The sequence below is a fragment of the Dromiciops gliroides genome, chromosome 1 (assembly GCF_019393635.1).
Source record: "Dromiciops gliroides isolate mDroGli1 chromosome 1, mDroGli1.pri, whole genome shotgun sequence".
NCBI classification, from domain to species: domain Eukaryota; kingdom Metazoa; phylum Chordata; class Mammalia; order Microbiotheria; family Microbiotheriidae; genus Dromiciops; species Dromiciops gliroides.
Genome location: NC_057861.1, coordinates 577,830 through 593,934, shown reverse-complemented (window position 1 = coordinate 593,934; position 16,105 = coordinate 577,830). Strand labels below are relative to the sequence as shown.

The 16,105-nt window shown below is 46.4% G+C and overlaps 2 protein-coding genes across 2 annotated transcripts in view; one reads left to right on the top strand and one right to left on the bottom strand.

Annotated features, from left to right (window-relative positions):
- Positions 1-16,105, top strand: part of LOC122734514 (zinc finger protein 208-like) — a 207,809-nt gene that overhangs the window by 98,406 nt on the left and 93,298 nt on the right. The gene's annotated exons all lie outside the window — the stretch shown is intronic.
- LOC122733691 (zinc finger protein 2 homolog) lies at positions 7,035-13,238 on the bottom strand. The gene is made up of 5 exons (XM_043974306.1): positions 13,074-13,238; positions 12,317-12,417; positions 10,503-10,629; positions 9,946-10,041; positions 7,035-9,116 (listed from the first exon to the last, which is right to left on the bottom strand). Exons 1-5 carry the CDS (start codon positions 13,102-13,104, stop codon positions 7,477-7,479), a joined length of 1,995 nt encoding a protein of 664 aa, XP_043830241.1. The 5' UTR covers positions 13,105-13,238; the 3' UTR covers positions 7,035-7,476.

The following is a 16,105-nucleotide window of genomic DNA, read 5'->3' as shown; positions in this document are numbered from 1 at the left end:
GCTTTTGTCCCCTGGGCCCTGGCGCAAGGCCCCGCCCCTCGGTCCCCACTCGGGGAGGACTAGGGAGTCACAGCCTTCCAGTCCATCCTACTTCAGGGATGTCGAATATTAAAATAGAGTTTTTTACATCTGCCTGTCTCCTACAACAGTTCAGAGAAATCATCTTTAATCTCTCCGACAAAATTAAGAAACAGATCAGAGAAAGTATAATATCTTATTATATCTCCTACCAAAAAAAAATAAAAACAGGTCAGAGACAGACAGAAAAAACATAATATCAATTTGGTATTTTGTCCCAAGAAGAAAGAAATGACACATGATCATGTGTGGAGTCTCCCCTCCCAAGAGAGCCCAAGGACACCCTCTTTCTGAGGGTATATAAGGTTTTCTCTGCTCACTGGTTACAGGGTGATGTTGGTTGATGTCAGCATGATACAAATTGACCTAAAACAAATACTATAATGATGTAGGAGGCAAAAAGGGCTTAAGAGAAAAACCTAAGACCCAAGCTCTAATTCAGATGTGAGCTCTAAGAGGGACTCAGATCCCAGTTAATGAATGACTTACAAGTCAGGATGCTAAGTTCTCTTACCCACATAAATCAGTAGCATAATGGGAACAGAGGGAGAGAGGCCATGAAGACTTTAGACTATAACAATGAAAAAAGGCCAAATTTGTCCCCTGATTCACCTTATGATGTGTAAACCCCCAAAACACAGCTCCATGGAAAAAGGTACCAGCCTTTGGGGTTGGCTTAGGACCCCAGGAACTCCAAATTAGGATAAACGCTCCCCTGTACCTCCCTAAGGTGGAGATTATTACAATGAGACTGATAATCCATTTATCTATACTATAAATATAACTGTCTTTTCTTTCCCTATTGGAGAGATACCTTTCCAACATATTTCTCCATGGTCACAGTGTCCCCCCTCAAGACCAGGGCCTCCCTAACTGGACTCAAGGGCTCAGAAGGGGAGGCACAACCTCCCCTTGTCTGTTGGTTGAGATCTACACCTCCCCTTGATCCATTCTTCCTCTTCAACTTTTCTATGACCAGTCTTCAAACACCTTGAAACATCATATGGCTCAAACACTGAAATATTTTCCTTTCCAGCCTGGACACTTCCAATTCCCTTAATCAGTATATGTGTAATGTCAACATGTTGGCCATCCTCCATAACTACCCTCCCCACCAGCCTGCCAGAAGGAAGGGGAATACAGTAGGAAGAACATTGGGAATTGATTTGAAATCAGTGTGTAGCTGACTTGTATATTGTGCCTAGAAAGCCCTTTACATGACCTCATCCGAGCCCCAACCAAAGATGTGGGGTGCATTGAATATTGAACAGTTATTGTATGGCCCAGAAAGGCCAGAGATTCCTTTTCCTTTTCTGGCTAGTTCACAGGTAAAAGGCATTTCTTTTGTAGAGCAGGAAACTTTCAGCTTGATGGTGTTGACCCTGGAGTGATCTCTCCAATCCTCCCTTCTCTAAACACACATTTTCTCCATTTGTCGATACCTGAAATCTGGGAAGGCCCTATCTTCTGAGCCCAGCCCTGCTCTGTAACCCATTCCCCCACACTTCCTAGAGACACAATATGGAGCATGGGACCACCACCCTCCTTCCCTTCCAAGCAATCCCACTTCTCCCCAGAAGAACAAAGGGTTGGGATCAAATTCAAGGATGGATCTCTGTCCTTGGCACTTTCTCATTTCCAATGAACAGGGCTTGCAGGTCCCAAACCCAATGTGATCAACCAGTTGAAGTAAAGAGTAAGGCCTTGGATGCTGAAGGAAGATGTCCCAGCAAGCTCATGTCCAGGTGAGTGCAGAGGATTCCTAAGCCTCAGGCCAACTGACCACTGAGGGAAAGTTAATTAGAAGTGTGTTGAGTGTCATGCACAGTAGCAGAATGCATACATGTATATAGGTTGTTGTTTGTCCTTTATTCTCAGAAGCGCATGACATCTGGGTGATGTCATGACTTGAACTGAGTTGAATTTAAGTGAGGGAGGGCTGTGCAAAGTCACCAACCTCACTCTCTTCTCCAGAGTCATCTGGGTCCAGTAGCAAGATCAGGATGACTGCAGATGGCAGAGGATGTTTAAGGAAATCGGTGTTATATGATTTGCTGGGTCACACAATTAGTAAGTGTCTGAGGTGAGATTTGAACTCAGATCCTCCCCACTTCAGGGCTAGCGATCTATTTACTGCCCTTGTGTATGGAGGTAGCCCATGCAAGAAACTACAAAATCCTACCTAAATCAACCCAATTTTTCTATCTTTGATCACACAATTCTGGCTTCTTCTCTTTCCCAAACATGTTTTCCGATTGACATAATATTGATGCAAATCATTTTTCTTATCCTGAAGACAATCTGTTTTCAAGACCATCCAGAGGTGTCCTGGACAATTAATCCCATAGCTTAGCAGCAACTCTATGACCTGCTTTTTCTGTTTGGCAACCTTATGTGTTGGCCCCAAATTTTGCCTTGTTACAACATTCTGTTGTAATGACCAGACATTTCCCAGGACTCCTGGGGGGGGTGGGGTGGGGGGGGTGGGGGGGGCAGGGACCACCACAGTCTGGGCTTTTCTTTCTCCTTGCATCACTGGCACCTGGAATGCAGCGAGGCACACAGTAAGTGCTTCATCAATGCAAGTTGCTTGATTGAGTCACAAAATGCTGGGCAGTCCTGTTTGAGGATCTCCTGTGTCTCCCAACTGAAATGAAAGTGCTTCCAAGCAACTTTGAGAGTGTCCCTGTGCTCCTTCTTCTGGGCTCCTTGTGAGCACTTGCCCTGTTCTTGTTCTCCAGAAAAGGGTCTTTTAGGCAAGCTTGCCTTTGCATTGGGGGTGGCCTGGCAGAGTGGCACTCTGCAGGAGGGCATGGATGCTTGTTAGTCCTGCTCTAGAGAGAAAGGATCTCAGCATCTAGTCCTAACTTGCCAGGTGATGTTCAGACTTTTCCTAAGAGGATTCCAATGGAGACTTTGTCACTTGCCACAGGACTTTCAGCTTCCTAAAGTAGTAAGATAGTAAAATAATAAAACAGTAAAATAGCTGATGATGGGGGCCACTAGGTGGTGCAGTGGATAAAGCATTGGCCCTGGATTCAAATCCAGTCTCAGACAATTGACACTTTCTAGCTGTGGGACCCTGGGCAAGTCACTTAACCCTCATTGCCCCACAAAAAAAATTAATGAAATTTAAAAATTTTTTTAAAAAGTGGATGATAGTGGATGACGTGAGTAGGATTTAAGTGAGGCAGAATTACACAAAGTCATCAGCCTCCCTCCTGGTAGGACAAAAGTCAATGCAATGTCCTTTTTTTTCTTTTTTTTTCCCATTCATGATTATACTTAACTTTGCTGGGTAAATTGCCCTTGTTTGGTTTTCTTTTTGTTTGTTTGTTTGTTTGTTTGTTTTAGTGAGGCAATTGGGGTTAAGTGACTTGCCCAGGGTCACACAGCTAGTAAGTGTTAGGTGTCTGAAGCCAGATTTGAACTCAGGTCCTCCTGAATCCAGGGCCGGTGCTCTATCCACTGCGCCACCTAGCTGCCCCTGCCCTTGGTTTTAAACCCAGTTCTTTTGGTCTATAAAATTTCATATTCTAAGACCTATCGTTCTTCAATATAGTAACTACAAGGTCTTCTGTAATCCTCATTGTATCTCCATGACATTTAAAATGGTTTTTTTTTCCCCTTGTTATTTCCAAAATTTTCTCCTTAATCTGTGAGCTTTAAAACTTGGCTATGATACTCCTATAGGTTTTCCTCCTGGGATCTCTTTCAAGTAGTGAATGATGGATTTTTTTCTATTTCTGCTTTGCCTTCTTGTTCTAGAACTTCAGGGTAATTTTGCTTGATAATTTCTTGTAATATTGCATCGATTCTTTTCTTAGTCATTATTTTCATGGAGTCCAATTATTCTTCTATTATTTCTCCCCAATCTATTCTCAGATCAGTTGTTTTTCTCATGAGATGTTTCACTTTATCTTCTATTTTATTTTATTTTTAGTGAGGCAATTGGGGTTAAGTGACTTGCCCAGGGTCACACAGCTAGTAAGTGTTAAGTGTCTGAGGCTGGATTTGAACAGGTACTCCTGACTCCAGGGCCCGTGCTCTATCCACTGAACCACCTAGCTGCCCCTATCTTCTATTTTTTAATACTTTTTGTTTTGTTTTAGAGTTTTTATTGTCTTAGGCTATCATTATCTTCCCCTAGCCAAATTCAAGTTCTCAAGGAATTATTTTCTTGATTTTCTTGGATTGCTCTTTTTTTTTTCCTACTTTTCCTCATTCTCTCTTATTTGGTTTTTGTTTTGTTTTTTTTTTTAGTGAGGCAATGGGGGTTAAGTGACTTGCCCAGGGTCACACAGCTAGTAAGTGTTAAGTGTCTGAGGCCGGATTTGAACTCAGGTACTCCTGAATCCAGGGCCGGTGCTCTATCCACTGCGCCACCTGGCTGTCCCCTCTTATTTGGTTTTTAAAGTCCTTTTTAAGTTCTTCCAAGAAGTCTTGTTGTGCTTGGGACCATTTGACATTTCTCATTGAAAAAGGAGTGGTGGGGCAGCTAGATGGTGCAGTGGATAAAGCACCAGCCCTGGATTCAGGAGGACCTGAGTTCAAATCCAGACTCAGACACTTAACACTTACTAGCTGTGTGACCCTGGGCAAGTCACTTAACCCCAATTGCCGCACTAAAAAAAAAAAAAAGGAGTGGCTTTTTTAAGCTCCATTATGTTCCTCTGAATATGAACCCAGATCTCTATCCCCAAAGTAACTCTCTATGTTTGGGTTCTTTCTCCTTTGCTCACTCACTTTTATTTTATCTATTCATTCAATCATTTTTTATTTTGTATTCAGCAGTTATTTTCTGAGGTCTGTCTCAGGGCCCACCTTTGGACTCTACTCTTCATGCCTAGGTCATGACTAGGCCCTCAACCACACCGTCCTACCAATGATCTTGCTCCCTGTGGTCCTTCTGGTGGCTGGAAACTACCACTGTCTTCTCTGTCCTGGAACTGAACCCAGGGACTCTGCTCTTCTACAGATGCCTGCAGCCCACAGGTTTCCCACCCCTCTGTTATTGCACTCACAAGGGGTGTGCTAGTTCCTTCTTCCCAAAGTCACAGCCCTGGATGGTCTGGTCAGCACAGCTGTGCTTGGCAACCCTCAACAATGGAAGGTCTTTCCATTTGTTCCTACTAGACCATCAGTCCCCCACAAGGTCTGTGAGATGAAGGTTTCTAAGGCTGAGGCTGCCTCTCAATCCAGCTGCCTCCAGAGTTTGTCGTTTGTTTGATTGTTGGGTTTTTGCGGGGCAATGAGGGTTAAGTGATTTGCCCAGTGTCACACAGCCAGTATGTGTGAAGTGTCTGAGGCCACATTTGAACTCAGGTCCTCCTGAATCCAGGGCTGGTGCTTTATCCACTGTGCCATCTAGATGCACCCCCCCCATACTCATGTTATAGTGTTTGCTTTTAAGTTGAACTGTCAAATTCATTTGTATCATGCTAATGGAACTGATAACACCCTGTTTTCACGAGCCAAGAAAACCCCAAAGTTAGTCAATCTGGATCTGATTGATTTATCAATACAGACCTAAACTAAGGTCTGTAACCAGTGAGCAGAGAAAGTCTATATCACTTCACTAAAAAAGGAGCCTTTGAACTTGTCAATCCTCTGGAACTGGCCTCTAACCTGTAAATGGCCAGAGCCTAAGAGAGCAGGCTAGAGACAGGAGAGTAAGGAATCAAAGAGAAGTTTTATTTTCAAAGTGAGGAAAATGTCTTGCACTGCCACTAGTGGGGAAGTCTGAGACAGTGTGGGGAAATCTCCATACTTGTACTTGTGGCTGTCCAGTGAGCTGTAGCCCTGACGAGGGAGTAGCAAGCATGTGACAAATTTGATTCATTGAAGGACAGTCAGAGTTTGTCCAGTGCTTGTCCCAGCTCAGAGAACACCAGATGAATTATGTGATTTTGCCAGAGGGTGATTGCGAAGGATTGTGGTCTTATGAAGCTCAGGGCACAATGTGCTTGCTGTGCCTTAGCTCTGGAAAACAGGGGGTCTCCTAATATTTTGTCAAACTCCAGTTTCTGCACATACATGCCTGATTGTTCTTGGGAAAAAGAAACAGGTGCTGTTTTCCTAACTGCTCTCTTATTTGCTGTATGAGTTTCTTACTCTGTTTTCTGCAGGAGACAGATGTGAAAAATAATTTTTTTCACAACCTCCATACTCTTTCACCTGGGGATCTCAATCACTGCCATAGATTAAATGATCATCTTCAGGCTGATAATGCTCAGGCCTACTTCTCCAGGCCTATTCTCTCTATCTTATCTCCTCAAAGTTCTAGACTTGCATCTTCAACTGCCCATTGGAATAGAATGTCCATTTTTCTTTTTTCTATTTGTATCCCTAGCACTCCCCACAGTTCCTGGTACATGGCAGGTGCTGAATAAATATTTATTGATTGGCTGACTATAAACTTCTTAGTCATTGTACAAAGAAGAGACCTTGTAAAATCTCCTTTGCAGGGGCAGCTAGGTGGCACAGTGGATAAAGCACCAGCCCTGGATTCAGGAGAACCTGAGTTCAAATCCACATCAGACACTTGACACTTACTAGCTGTGTGACCCTGGGCAAGTCACTTAACCCCCATAGCACGACCAAAAAAAAAAATTAAAATATAATAAAAATTAAAATCTCCTTTGCAGACCTAGAAGGATTCATAGAACCATCTAGTCATAAATTCTCTTTTTTTGGGGGGAGAGGGGGGAGGGAAATGGGGGTTAAGTGACTTGTCCAGGCTCACACAGCTAGTAAGTGTCAAGTGTCTGAGTCTGGATTTGAACTCAGGCCCTCCTGAATCGAATACCAGTGCTTTTTCCACTGTGTCATCTAGCTGCCCCCTAGTCATAATTTTTTTTTTTTAAGTGAGGAAATTGGGGTTAAATGACTTGCCCAGGGTCACACAGCTAGTAAATGTCAAGTGTCTGAGGCTGGATTTGAATTCAGGTACTCCTGACTCCAGGGCTGGTGCTCTATCCACTGCGCCACCTAGCTACACCTCTAGTCGTAAATCCTTAACACCCTTGCCCAAGAATTTTTGCGTTGTAGAATTCCTGCTGAGCATATTGGAATCCTTACACAAAATGGGAGTGAAACTTTCAAAGACTACTTAAAATCTAGAATTATATCCAAGGTTATTTGTCTCTCATTTGTGGAGGCATACATCTTGAAGCAAATAAGACTTAACAAGCAACACTCTTAAAGATTCATTTTACTTTAAGCGGTGAATACACTTGGAGAGTGGTATGTGTTCATATATACCCTGCTGTGTGCCCAGTTACCTCCACACATGCTATGCCAGAGGCTGGTCTGGATGAGCCCAGGATCTCTGGGGTAGATTCCCTCAGGGAGGAGGGAGCTGGGGCTTTCCCCAGCTGTCCACCCAACCCATATTCTCTAAGGCCCACGGGCTTCTCTGCTCAGCTCAGTCAAGTGTGTGTTCCTGCTAAAGGCTTTCCCACAATCACTGCATTTAAAAGGCTTCTCCCCAGTATGAATAGTATAGTGTTGTGTAAGATGTGACTTTAGAGAGAATTCCTTTCTACATACTGTGCATTCATGAGGTTTTATTCCTGTATGAATTCTCTGGTGCCGAGAAACCTTAGAACTCTCACTGAATGTCTTCCCACATTCTTTGCATTCATAGGGTTTCTCTCCAGTGTGTGTTCGCTGATGTAGAGTCAAGGTTGTGCTCCTGCTAAAAGCTTTCCCACAATCACTGCATTTAAAAGGCCTCTCTCCAGTATGAATTCTGTAGTGTTTTGCAAGGTTTGTCTTGTCAGAGAATGCTGTCCAACATATACTGCACTCATGAGGTTTTATTCCTCTATGAGTTCTCCAGTGCTGGGAAAGTTTAGAGCTTGATATGAATGCCTTCCCACATTCATTGCACTCATATGGTTTTTCTCCAGTGTGAATTCTCTGGTGTCGTTTCAGTGTTGTGCTGCAGGAAAAGGCTTTCCCACAATCACTGCATTTATAAGGTTTCTCTCCGGTGTGAATCCTGTAATGTCGTATAAGGTGTGAGGTCTGGGCAAACGCCGTCCCACATACACTGCATTGATGAGGTTTTATTCCTGTGTGACTTCTCCAGTGCTTAGAAAGGTCAGATCTTGATTGGAATGTCTTCCCACATTCAGTGCATACATGTGGTTTCTCTCCAGTATGAGTTCTCTGATGTCTAGACAGTGTTCCGCTTCGTGGAAAGGCTTTCCCACAGTCACTGCATTTAAAAGGTTTTTCTCCAGTGTGAATCCTGTAATGTAGTATAAGGTCTGTCTTCTGGCAGAAGGACTTTCCACATTCACTGCACTGAAAAGGTTTTTCTCCAGTATGAATTCTGTAGTGCTGGGTAAGACCTCCCTTTTGCTGGAAGGTCTTTCCACATTCATTGCACTTATAACATTTCTTCTTAGTATGAATACTAGACTGTTGTTGAGTAAGATCTGCTTTTTGACTGAATGTCTTCCCACACTGAGTCAATTCATAAAACGTTTGTCCTGGACCAGTTCCCTTGTATAGATTAAGTTCATTATCCATTAGGAAAGAATTCCCACTTTCATGAAGTTTCTCTTCAGTAGGAATTGTTTGTTTGTCAATGAGGTCAAAATCACAAGAGAAGGCTTTCTGATATTTGTTAACCTCAGAATATTTCTTCTGTGAATAGATCTGATTACAATATCTTTGGTCTGACTCCATGGTGAAGCTCCTTCTGTGATCAGCACCTTTATGGAGATTCATTACTAAAGACACTCCCTGCTGTGGCAAAAGGACTGGCTCTGGGTTAGAGGTTTGGCCATATTTACTGTAATCAGAACCTCTGATTTCACCAGCAGTTTCTGTCTGGATTACTTTTCCGTGCCTAGAAGGTTTCTCCTCATTGCTCTGATCTTTCTTCATTCTGTCATAATACTCCAAGGCTTGTCCCATGCTGGAGATACATGGGTCATCCCACAAGGACCTTTGCTGGGATAAGTCTTCCACAGAAACACCCATCCCTGGAGAAGACTCCTTGGTCTGAGGCCTGGCATCCCAATCTGAAAGAAAGAAAAGCATAAATACCTCTTTGCCATGGATGTGTAAGCTTTTGCCTATGCTTCATTTTCCCCAATATTCTGGCTTTTATAAGCAAGGTACATATGATTTTTATCAATTCTTCTTTCTTTGAAAATATTTTTGCACAGCTAGGTGGTGTAGTGGATAAAGCACTTGACCTGTATTCAATCAGACGTAAATTCAAATCCAGCCTCAGACACTTGACACTTACTAGCTTTGTGATTCTGAGAATATCATTTAATCCTCATTACCCCCCAAACCCCCCTTTAATGTACCTCAATAATAGCACACAGGTAAATAGGCCAAAACTGATAGAGATGATGCACAATTAATGGAAACATGGAAGATTTCTGGCCCCCTGAACCAATACAAAACAAAGTGGTTTGAATCATTTTTTCTTTGGTGGAAAATTCTTCATCTGAATATCACCCCTGGGGAATCTTACGAATGTGATCAGTCTAAGAAGGGGAAATGATGTGGCTCCTACACTGCAGAATTCTGCCTTGCTCTCCCAACAGATAAGTCACAGTTCCCCCCACAGTGGAGCAGCGCTCCTGCATCCTGAAGCAGCAGCACAATCTGGTCATTTCTAGCTGTCTACACCAACTGATCCTGGTGTAAAAGTTGACCACATCTAAATACAACAGAAGAGTTAGGAAGAAATGACCTGTAAGATCTACAGCTGGGAGAAGGATTCACAATGAAAAAGTCTTTGAAAGGATCACCAATGCCCATTTCCCAAAGGCCCACAGATGGATGACCAACTCAGCACTGGGGTGTCATGTACTCAAGGGCCTGACACTCACTCACCTGGCCTGCAGGTGTTGAGGACACTGTCACTTAGACTCCAATGTGCTTCCCCTGCCTCCAGCTGAGAGGTCACATCCATGCTGGAATCTACAAGGCCTAGTCATAGGAAATGGCAAAGTGACAGAAAGGGTGAGTCACCTCAGAACTCAACCCTCATAGGCCCCTAGGGGTAAACTAGGAAGGTCCAGGGAGACTGGGGGCATGCAGAATGAAACAGAAAATATCTGAAGCATGATCTGGTTTGTTTTCCTGGGAAGACACAGGAATGGGACAAAGAACAGAGTTGGGTTCAGAAAGACTAGGAGTCTTCTGGTCCATTTAAACCAAAATACATGGGACTTTCATGAGTTCCAGTATTTGCTGTGGGACTTTAGAAAGCCCCCCTGGCCTGAGAAAGCAGAGCTGGGGGCCATTCAATGAAGCAGCCAGATCCCAGACATACAAAGGCAGAGCCATTCATATGGGACCAGGGAGAGCACACGGCCCCCCTACCTTGGGCCTCACTGGGATAGACAAGGCCTTGGGTTTGTCAGGCCTTCCCAGAGGAGCCTCCTCACCCAGGCTGACCAGGTTCCTGTAGTTCTCCAGCATCACCTCCCAGTAAAGCTCCTTCTGGGAAGTGTCCAGGTAGCCCCACTCCTCCCAGGTGAAGTCCACAGCCACATCCTTGAACTTCACTGAGTCCTGAAACAACAAATACATTTGTGCTCAGCCAGGGACCCTAACAGGGGCAGGAATGAGAGGGACTGATTCCTCCTACATTCAGGTTTCCTTGTCCCAAGGCAGATCTTTGGGGGAGCTCCTACATGCCTCAGGCTGTGCCAGATGGAAATCATGTAAGAGAAGAACAGTCATCCTCCAGGCAATAAGCATTCATGGAGGGTCTACCCTGTGTCAGGCTCTGTGTTGAGCCTGGAGATACAAAGCAGGACAAAAACAGTCCCTGCCCTCAGGGAGCTCACAGTGAAAAGGGGGAGACAAGAGGCCCCTGGCCACTGACAGACAAGGTGGAGACAACACTGTCCTCACAACCACCTTGGGAAGACCAGGCTTCCTCAGCCCTACTTTACAGATGATCAAACTGAGGCCAGGAAAGGCTTCCTGGATTGCTCAGGGTCACACACACAGGATCAGAGCTGGGGCTCCCATCCCTGTCTCCAGACCCTGACCAAGGTCTCTCCACCAGACCATGAGGCCTCCTACTCAACAGCTCAGGGTCTCCAGTGCCAGTCTTCTCCCAGAGGCCCCAGAACCCAGCAACAGGCCTTTGTTAAGGGCCATCTCTGTGCCAGGCACTGGGGTCCATGGTGGGGGGATGCAGAGGAAAAGCCACAACAGTCCTCAGGGTGGGCAGCAAGGCACCAGCAGCTGAGGGGCCAGGAGTGGGCTCCTGTAAAAGGCTGGGCTTGAGCTGAGCCTGGAAGCAATAAGCCAGTGACTGCAGGAGGGACAAGGGGAGGGGAGAAGAGCATTGCAGGCAGGGAGGGGAAGCAAAGGCAGAGAGGAGAGATGGGGGGTCAGGTGTGAGTCAGAGCAAACAGGCCAGGCTGGCTGGAGCACAGGAGGCATGGAGGAGGTTAACCCACCAAGACAAGGGGAAGGCAGGAAGTGCTCAGTGTATGCAGAGCATTGAATGCCAAAGGGAGGAACAGGGAGCCCCTGGTAGAGAGTGGGAGGGAGCAGTTACAGGGAGGAGTGAGGGTGCCAGCCTGGGGCACCTGGAGGAGGGTGGTCTCCTCCACAGGAAGAGTCAGGTTCAGAATCAGGGAGGGTTTGGGGGAGATGCTGAGTTACCCTGGGATATGGTGAGCTGGGGAGGGGCCACCCTGCTTAAAAAGTCCTATTGTTGTAGTTGTAGCTGCAGGACTGGAACCCACAGCCTGGGATGAGACCCCCAAGGGACAGAGCTTGGAGAGAGAAGAGAGAAGGGCCAGGCTGAGCCAGGGACAAGCCTGTCAGACAGAGGGCATGGCATGGATGGGGACCCAGCCAAGGAGACAGAGAAGGGAGGAGGAGGGCCCCAAGAGGGAGCAGGGTCAGGACCCTGAGCCAGGGGAGAGAGGAGGAGGCCTGAGAAGAGGCCACTGCATCTGGACATTTGGGGAGAGGCAGGGAGGGAGGGAGCAGTAACCATGGGGAGCCTCAGGCAAAGTCTCCCAGGAGATGCCTCCTCTCAGGGCTGCCCCAGCTGCTGAGTCAGGTCGGGGAAACCAGCATTTATTAAGTGCCTCCTGGATGCCAGGCAGCTTGACTGGGTGACTGGGTGACTGAGTGGCTGCTGGGCCCAGGTGCCCTGATGACAGAGAGCACTGGAGAGAGAGGACCTGTCTGCTCTGAGATACCATGTCAGGGAGAGGCCAGGGCTGCTTACCTGGGGGGCCCTGGGGGACAGGAGCCCGGGGCCCATTCTTCCCTCCTTCCTCCTCCTTGCTTTGGCTTGTGCCCAGGCCCGTGGGGTCTCAGGGGGCTGAGCTAGAAAGGAAAAGGGAACCGTGGGGAGGGGTCAGCCTTTACCCCCTCCCAGCTCCCAGACCTCCCTGGGCCTTGGAAATGCCCACAGTCCTCCCTGCTCCAGGGGACACCAGGAGGAGCTTGTCTGTTTCCAGGACTTGGGCCAACCCAACATGCATTGATGAAGCACCTACTGTATGCTTCACTGCATTCCAGGTGCCAGAGATGCCAAGGAGAAGGGAAAGCCCAGACTGTGGTGGTCCCAGCCCCGCCTTCCCCAGCCAGGAGTCCTGGGAGATGCCTGGTCATCTGAGGAGGGAGGGGCAGTGACACCTGGGGGGGGTGAGGAGGGGACCCTGGGCGGGGGCTGGGGGAGAGGGCTGCAGAGCTGAGGCTGGGGACACTTTCCTGGGGAAACAAACCCTAAGAATGCAGGGGGGCAGGGGCCTGTGAAATCCAATAAGAAGGGGGGAGCCCCAGGGGATTTGGGGAGCAGAGGAGGGGGAGATAGGAAGGGAGGAACCTGGGATGGGGGGAGGTTCAGAGAAAGGGGGAGCAGGGAGAATTGAGAGAAGTGGGGAAGAGGGGATGCAGGAGGAGGCGGGGATGGGGGGGCAGAGAAGGGGAGGAAAGAGGAGGGGGGAGGGAGCAATAAGGGGGGGGGCATCCTCACTCACCCCTGCCAGGGGCCACGAGGCTTCGCCCCATTTCAGAGAGTAGCCAAGGAGTGGAGGGGAGACGCGGAGAAGGGCAGGGAGCGGGGGGGGGGCGGTCCTGGCGCCCCCTTCCTCTCTTCCCCTCCTCCCAAACCCAGGCCCAGGAGGCAAGAGTGCAGACTGCTCAGAAACACCAAAGTCAGAAGAAAGTTCTGAGTCTGCGTAGTCTCTTACCTCACCTAGGGAGGCGCCTATTGGCTGGATCAGGGAGGGGGCGGAGCGTCAGCCAAGGTTTTCCTGTTCTCCAATGGGGAGGGAGAGGCCACTCTAGAGGCGCCTGCGCATTCTGCACCTCTCTCCTCCCCCTCCCCGTGTTCAATAGACCTTGGAAATTTAAACCAATCAGAGGCGCTGCCGCGGCTGCTCCTGCCCCTCCCCTAGTGGCTCCCCCAGACCTGGACAGCTGCTGGTCCTCATAGGGCCTCTTCTGGGGAAGGTTCCCCCGCCCCGCCGGATTTGCGGGTGTTTTCTCTAGGAGGACCCCGTTCCTCCCTGCGGAATTGGCTAGCGCCTCTCCTGGCCCCATGCTCCTCACCAGGAGAGACCCTTGCCTTCCCCAAGTGGGAGGGGGACAGCAGAGTAAGGAATGACCCCTGACCTCCGCCAAGCTGCCCGCCCCCGCACCCCCAGGGACGTGTGCCCTTGGTCCCTCCTACCAGAGGGGTCACCTCTGGGGAATATGAATTCAGTGATAGGGCAGTTATAATTAATCAATTAAAAATCATTTGATCTCCAGAGAAAGAAATGAAGGTATCTGAATACAGATTGAAGGATAATTTTTCTAGTTCCTGTATCCGAAGGGGGGTTTTTTGGTCTATTTTTTTCACAGTCTGGCTAATGGGGAAATGTTTTGCACGACTGCACATACAGAAGTTAGATTGAAATGTTTGCAGAGTGAGGGTACATTGACTTGAAATAAAGGAATAACAGGGTGTTCTTTTCAAAGCCTTCTGGGAAATGAACTGAGATACTAGGGAGGTTGTGTTTGGGTGGGGGGGAGGTGCTTGGCTGTCTGGGTATCACAGTTGAGTTTGGAATTTGTCATGTCTCCAATTTCCCCAAGACAGGGGAAAAAAAGGTGAGACCCTTGTTTCTTCTTCTTTCTTAAAGACATCATGATGTCATGGTCAAAAGGGCACATGATACAATAAGTAAATTAAGGGAATATGGAATCATTTAACTGTCAGATTTATGGGCAGGGGAAGAATTTAGGACCAAAGAAGATATAGAGAATAAAATTAAATGTAAAAAAAATCCATTTGATTATATAAAATTAAAAAGCTTTTGCACAAAGCTAATGTAACTAAGATTACTAGGGAAATAGAAAACTGGGAAAGAATTTTTGAAACAAATATCTCTGATAAAGGCCTCATTTCTCAAATATATCGAGAACTGAGTCAAATTGATAAAAAATACAAGCCATTCCCCAATTTATATAAATGGTCAAGGATATGAATGGGCAGTTTTCAGACAAAGAAATCAAAGCTATTTATAATCATATGAAAAAATGCTCTAGATCATTATTGATCAGAGAAATGCAAAATAAAACAATTTGGGGGTATCACTTCACACCCATCAGAGTGGCAAATATAACAAAAACAGAAAATATTGGATGTTGGAGGGGATATGGGAAAGTTAGGACACTGATTCACTGTTGGGGTTGTGAAAAGATCCAACCATTGTGGAGAGCCGTTTGGAGCTATGCCAAAAGGGCTGTAGAACTGTGCATAACCTTTAAACCAGCAATACCACTGCTAGGTTTATATCCCAAAGACATCCCCCACAAGACAAAACGATGAAACACACCATCCCTCTCCAAAGAAAGAACTGATATACATGGAACAGACTGAAGCATGTTATTTTTCACTTTCATTTTTTCCCCTTTTAATCACGTTTTCTTGTAAAAAATGACAAATGGTAATGTTTTACATAATCATACATGTAGAACCCATATCTGATTGTTTGTTTGCCACCTCATGGAGGGTGGAGGATGTATGAGATGATTATGGATTTGAGTCAGATTAAACTCTGAGGATGGGGTCTGGAAGGTACCCAGCCCTGCCCCAGTATAGTTTGTTTAAAAGTTTATTGCTTGTCAAATTCTCACTGTCTCCTTTAAGTTTTATTGCCAATTAACAATATTTTTACTTCTGCTCAGTCTCCCCACTTGTCAGCTACATCTTAGTTTTATCTGGAATCCATCATGTGTCAGAACTCCAGTCCCTGTTGAGTGGGTTGGGGAGTTTGCTCACCAATTCAATACTCGGGACCCAAGAAAGGACAGGGCTCAGCACAGGATGCGGCAATTAAGTTGAGACCAGATGTTAAGTGAAATGTCTCTTTTTCTCAGAGCAGAATCCCCTTGACCCTAGGGTCCCAACAATGTGTTATTCTTTTATTCTTTATTCTATTTCTTTGATTTCCCAACATAGCTGAAGATAAATTTTAACCCTGTCATACTTCTAAAATTAACACGACTACAAAACAATGCTAAAACACCTGAGTGACTCTTCCTGTTATTCAAGTTGAATATCTTTAGAGATGGGGGCCAGGAGAGGGGAGTCAGGGGGAACTGTGAGATCTGAAACATCTGTCACTCCCCCCTCTTCCTTCGGTTTGACCTTGTTCCCCCTCCCCTTTTCCCCCTTGTTCCTGGAACACGTATGCATGTCTCCATACATTGATCACGAGCTAAACACGCACCCTGGGTGAGACAGGATTGGATGTTAGATTGTGAGCTTGCCCTAGGGTGCATGGGGACTTCCCCTATAAAAGGTCAAGGCATGTATTAGCTAGCGTGGCTCAGGTATTGAGTTTGCCCATTCCTGCAGGAATGTAATAAATCTGTCTCTGCTTGACTTGGTGGTCTCATTTGGGTAAACTGAGGCAGTTTGCCCCAAACAAGGGTAAGGAGGGAAAGAGGGATAAAAATTGGAACTCAAAGTTAGGCAGCTAGGTGGCACAGTGGATAAAGCACCAGCCCTGGATTCAGG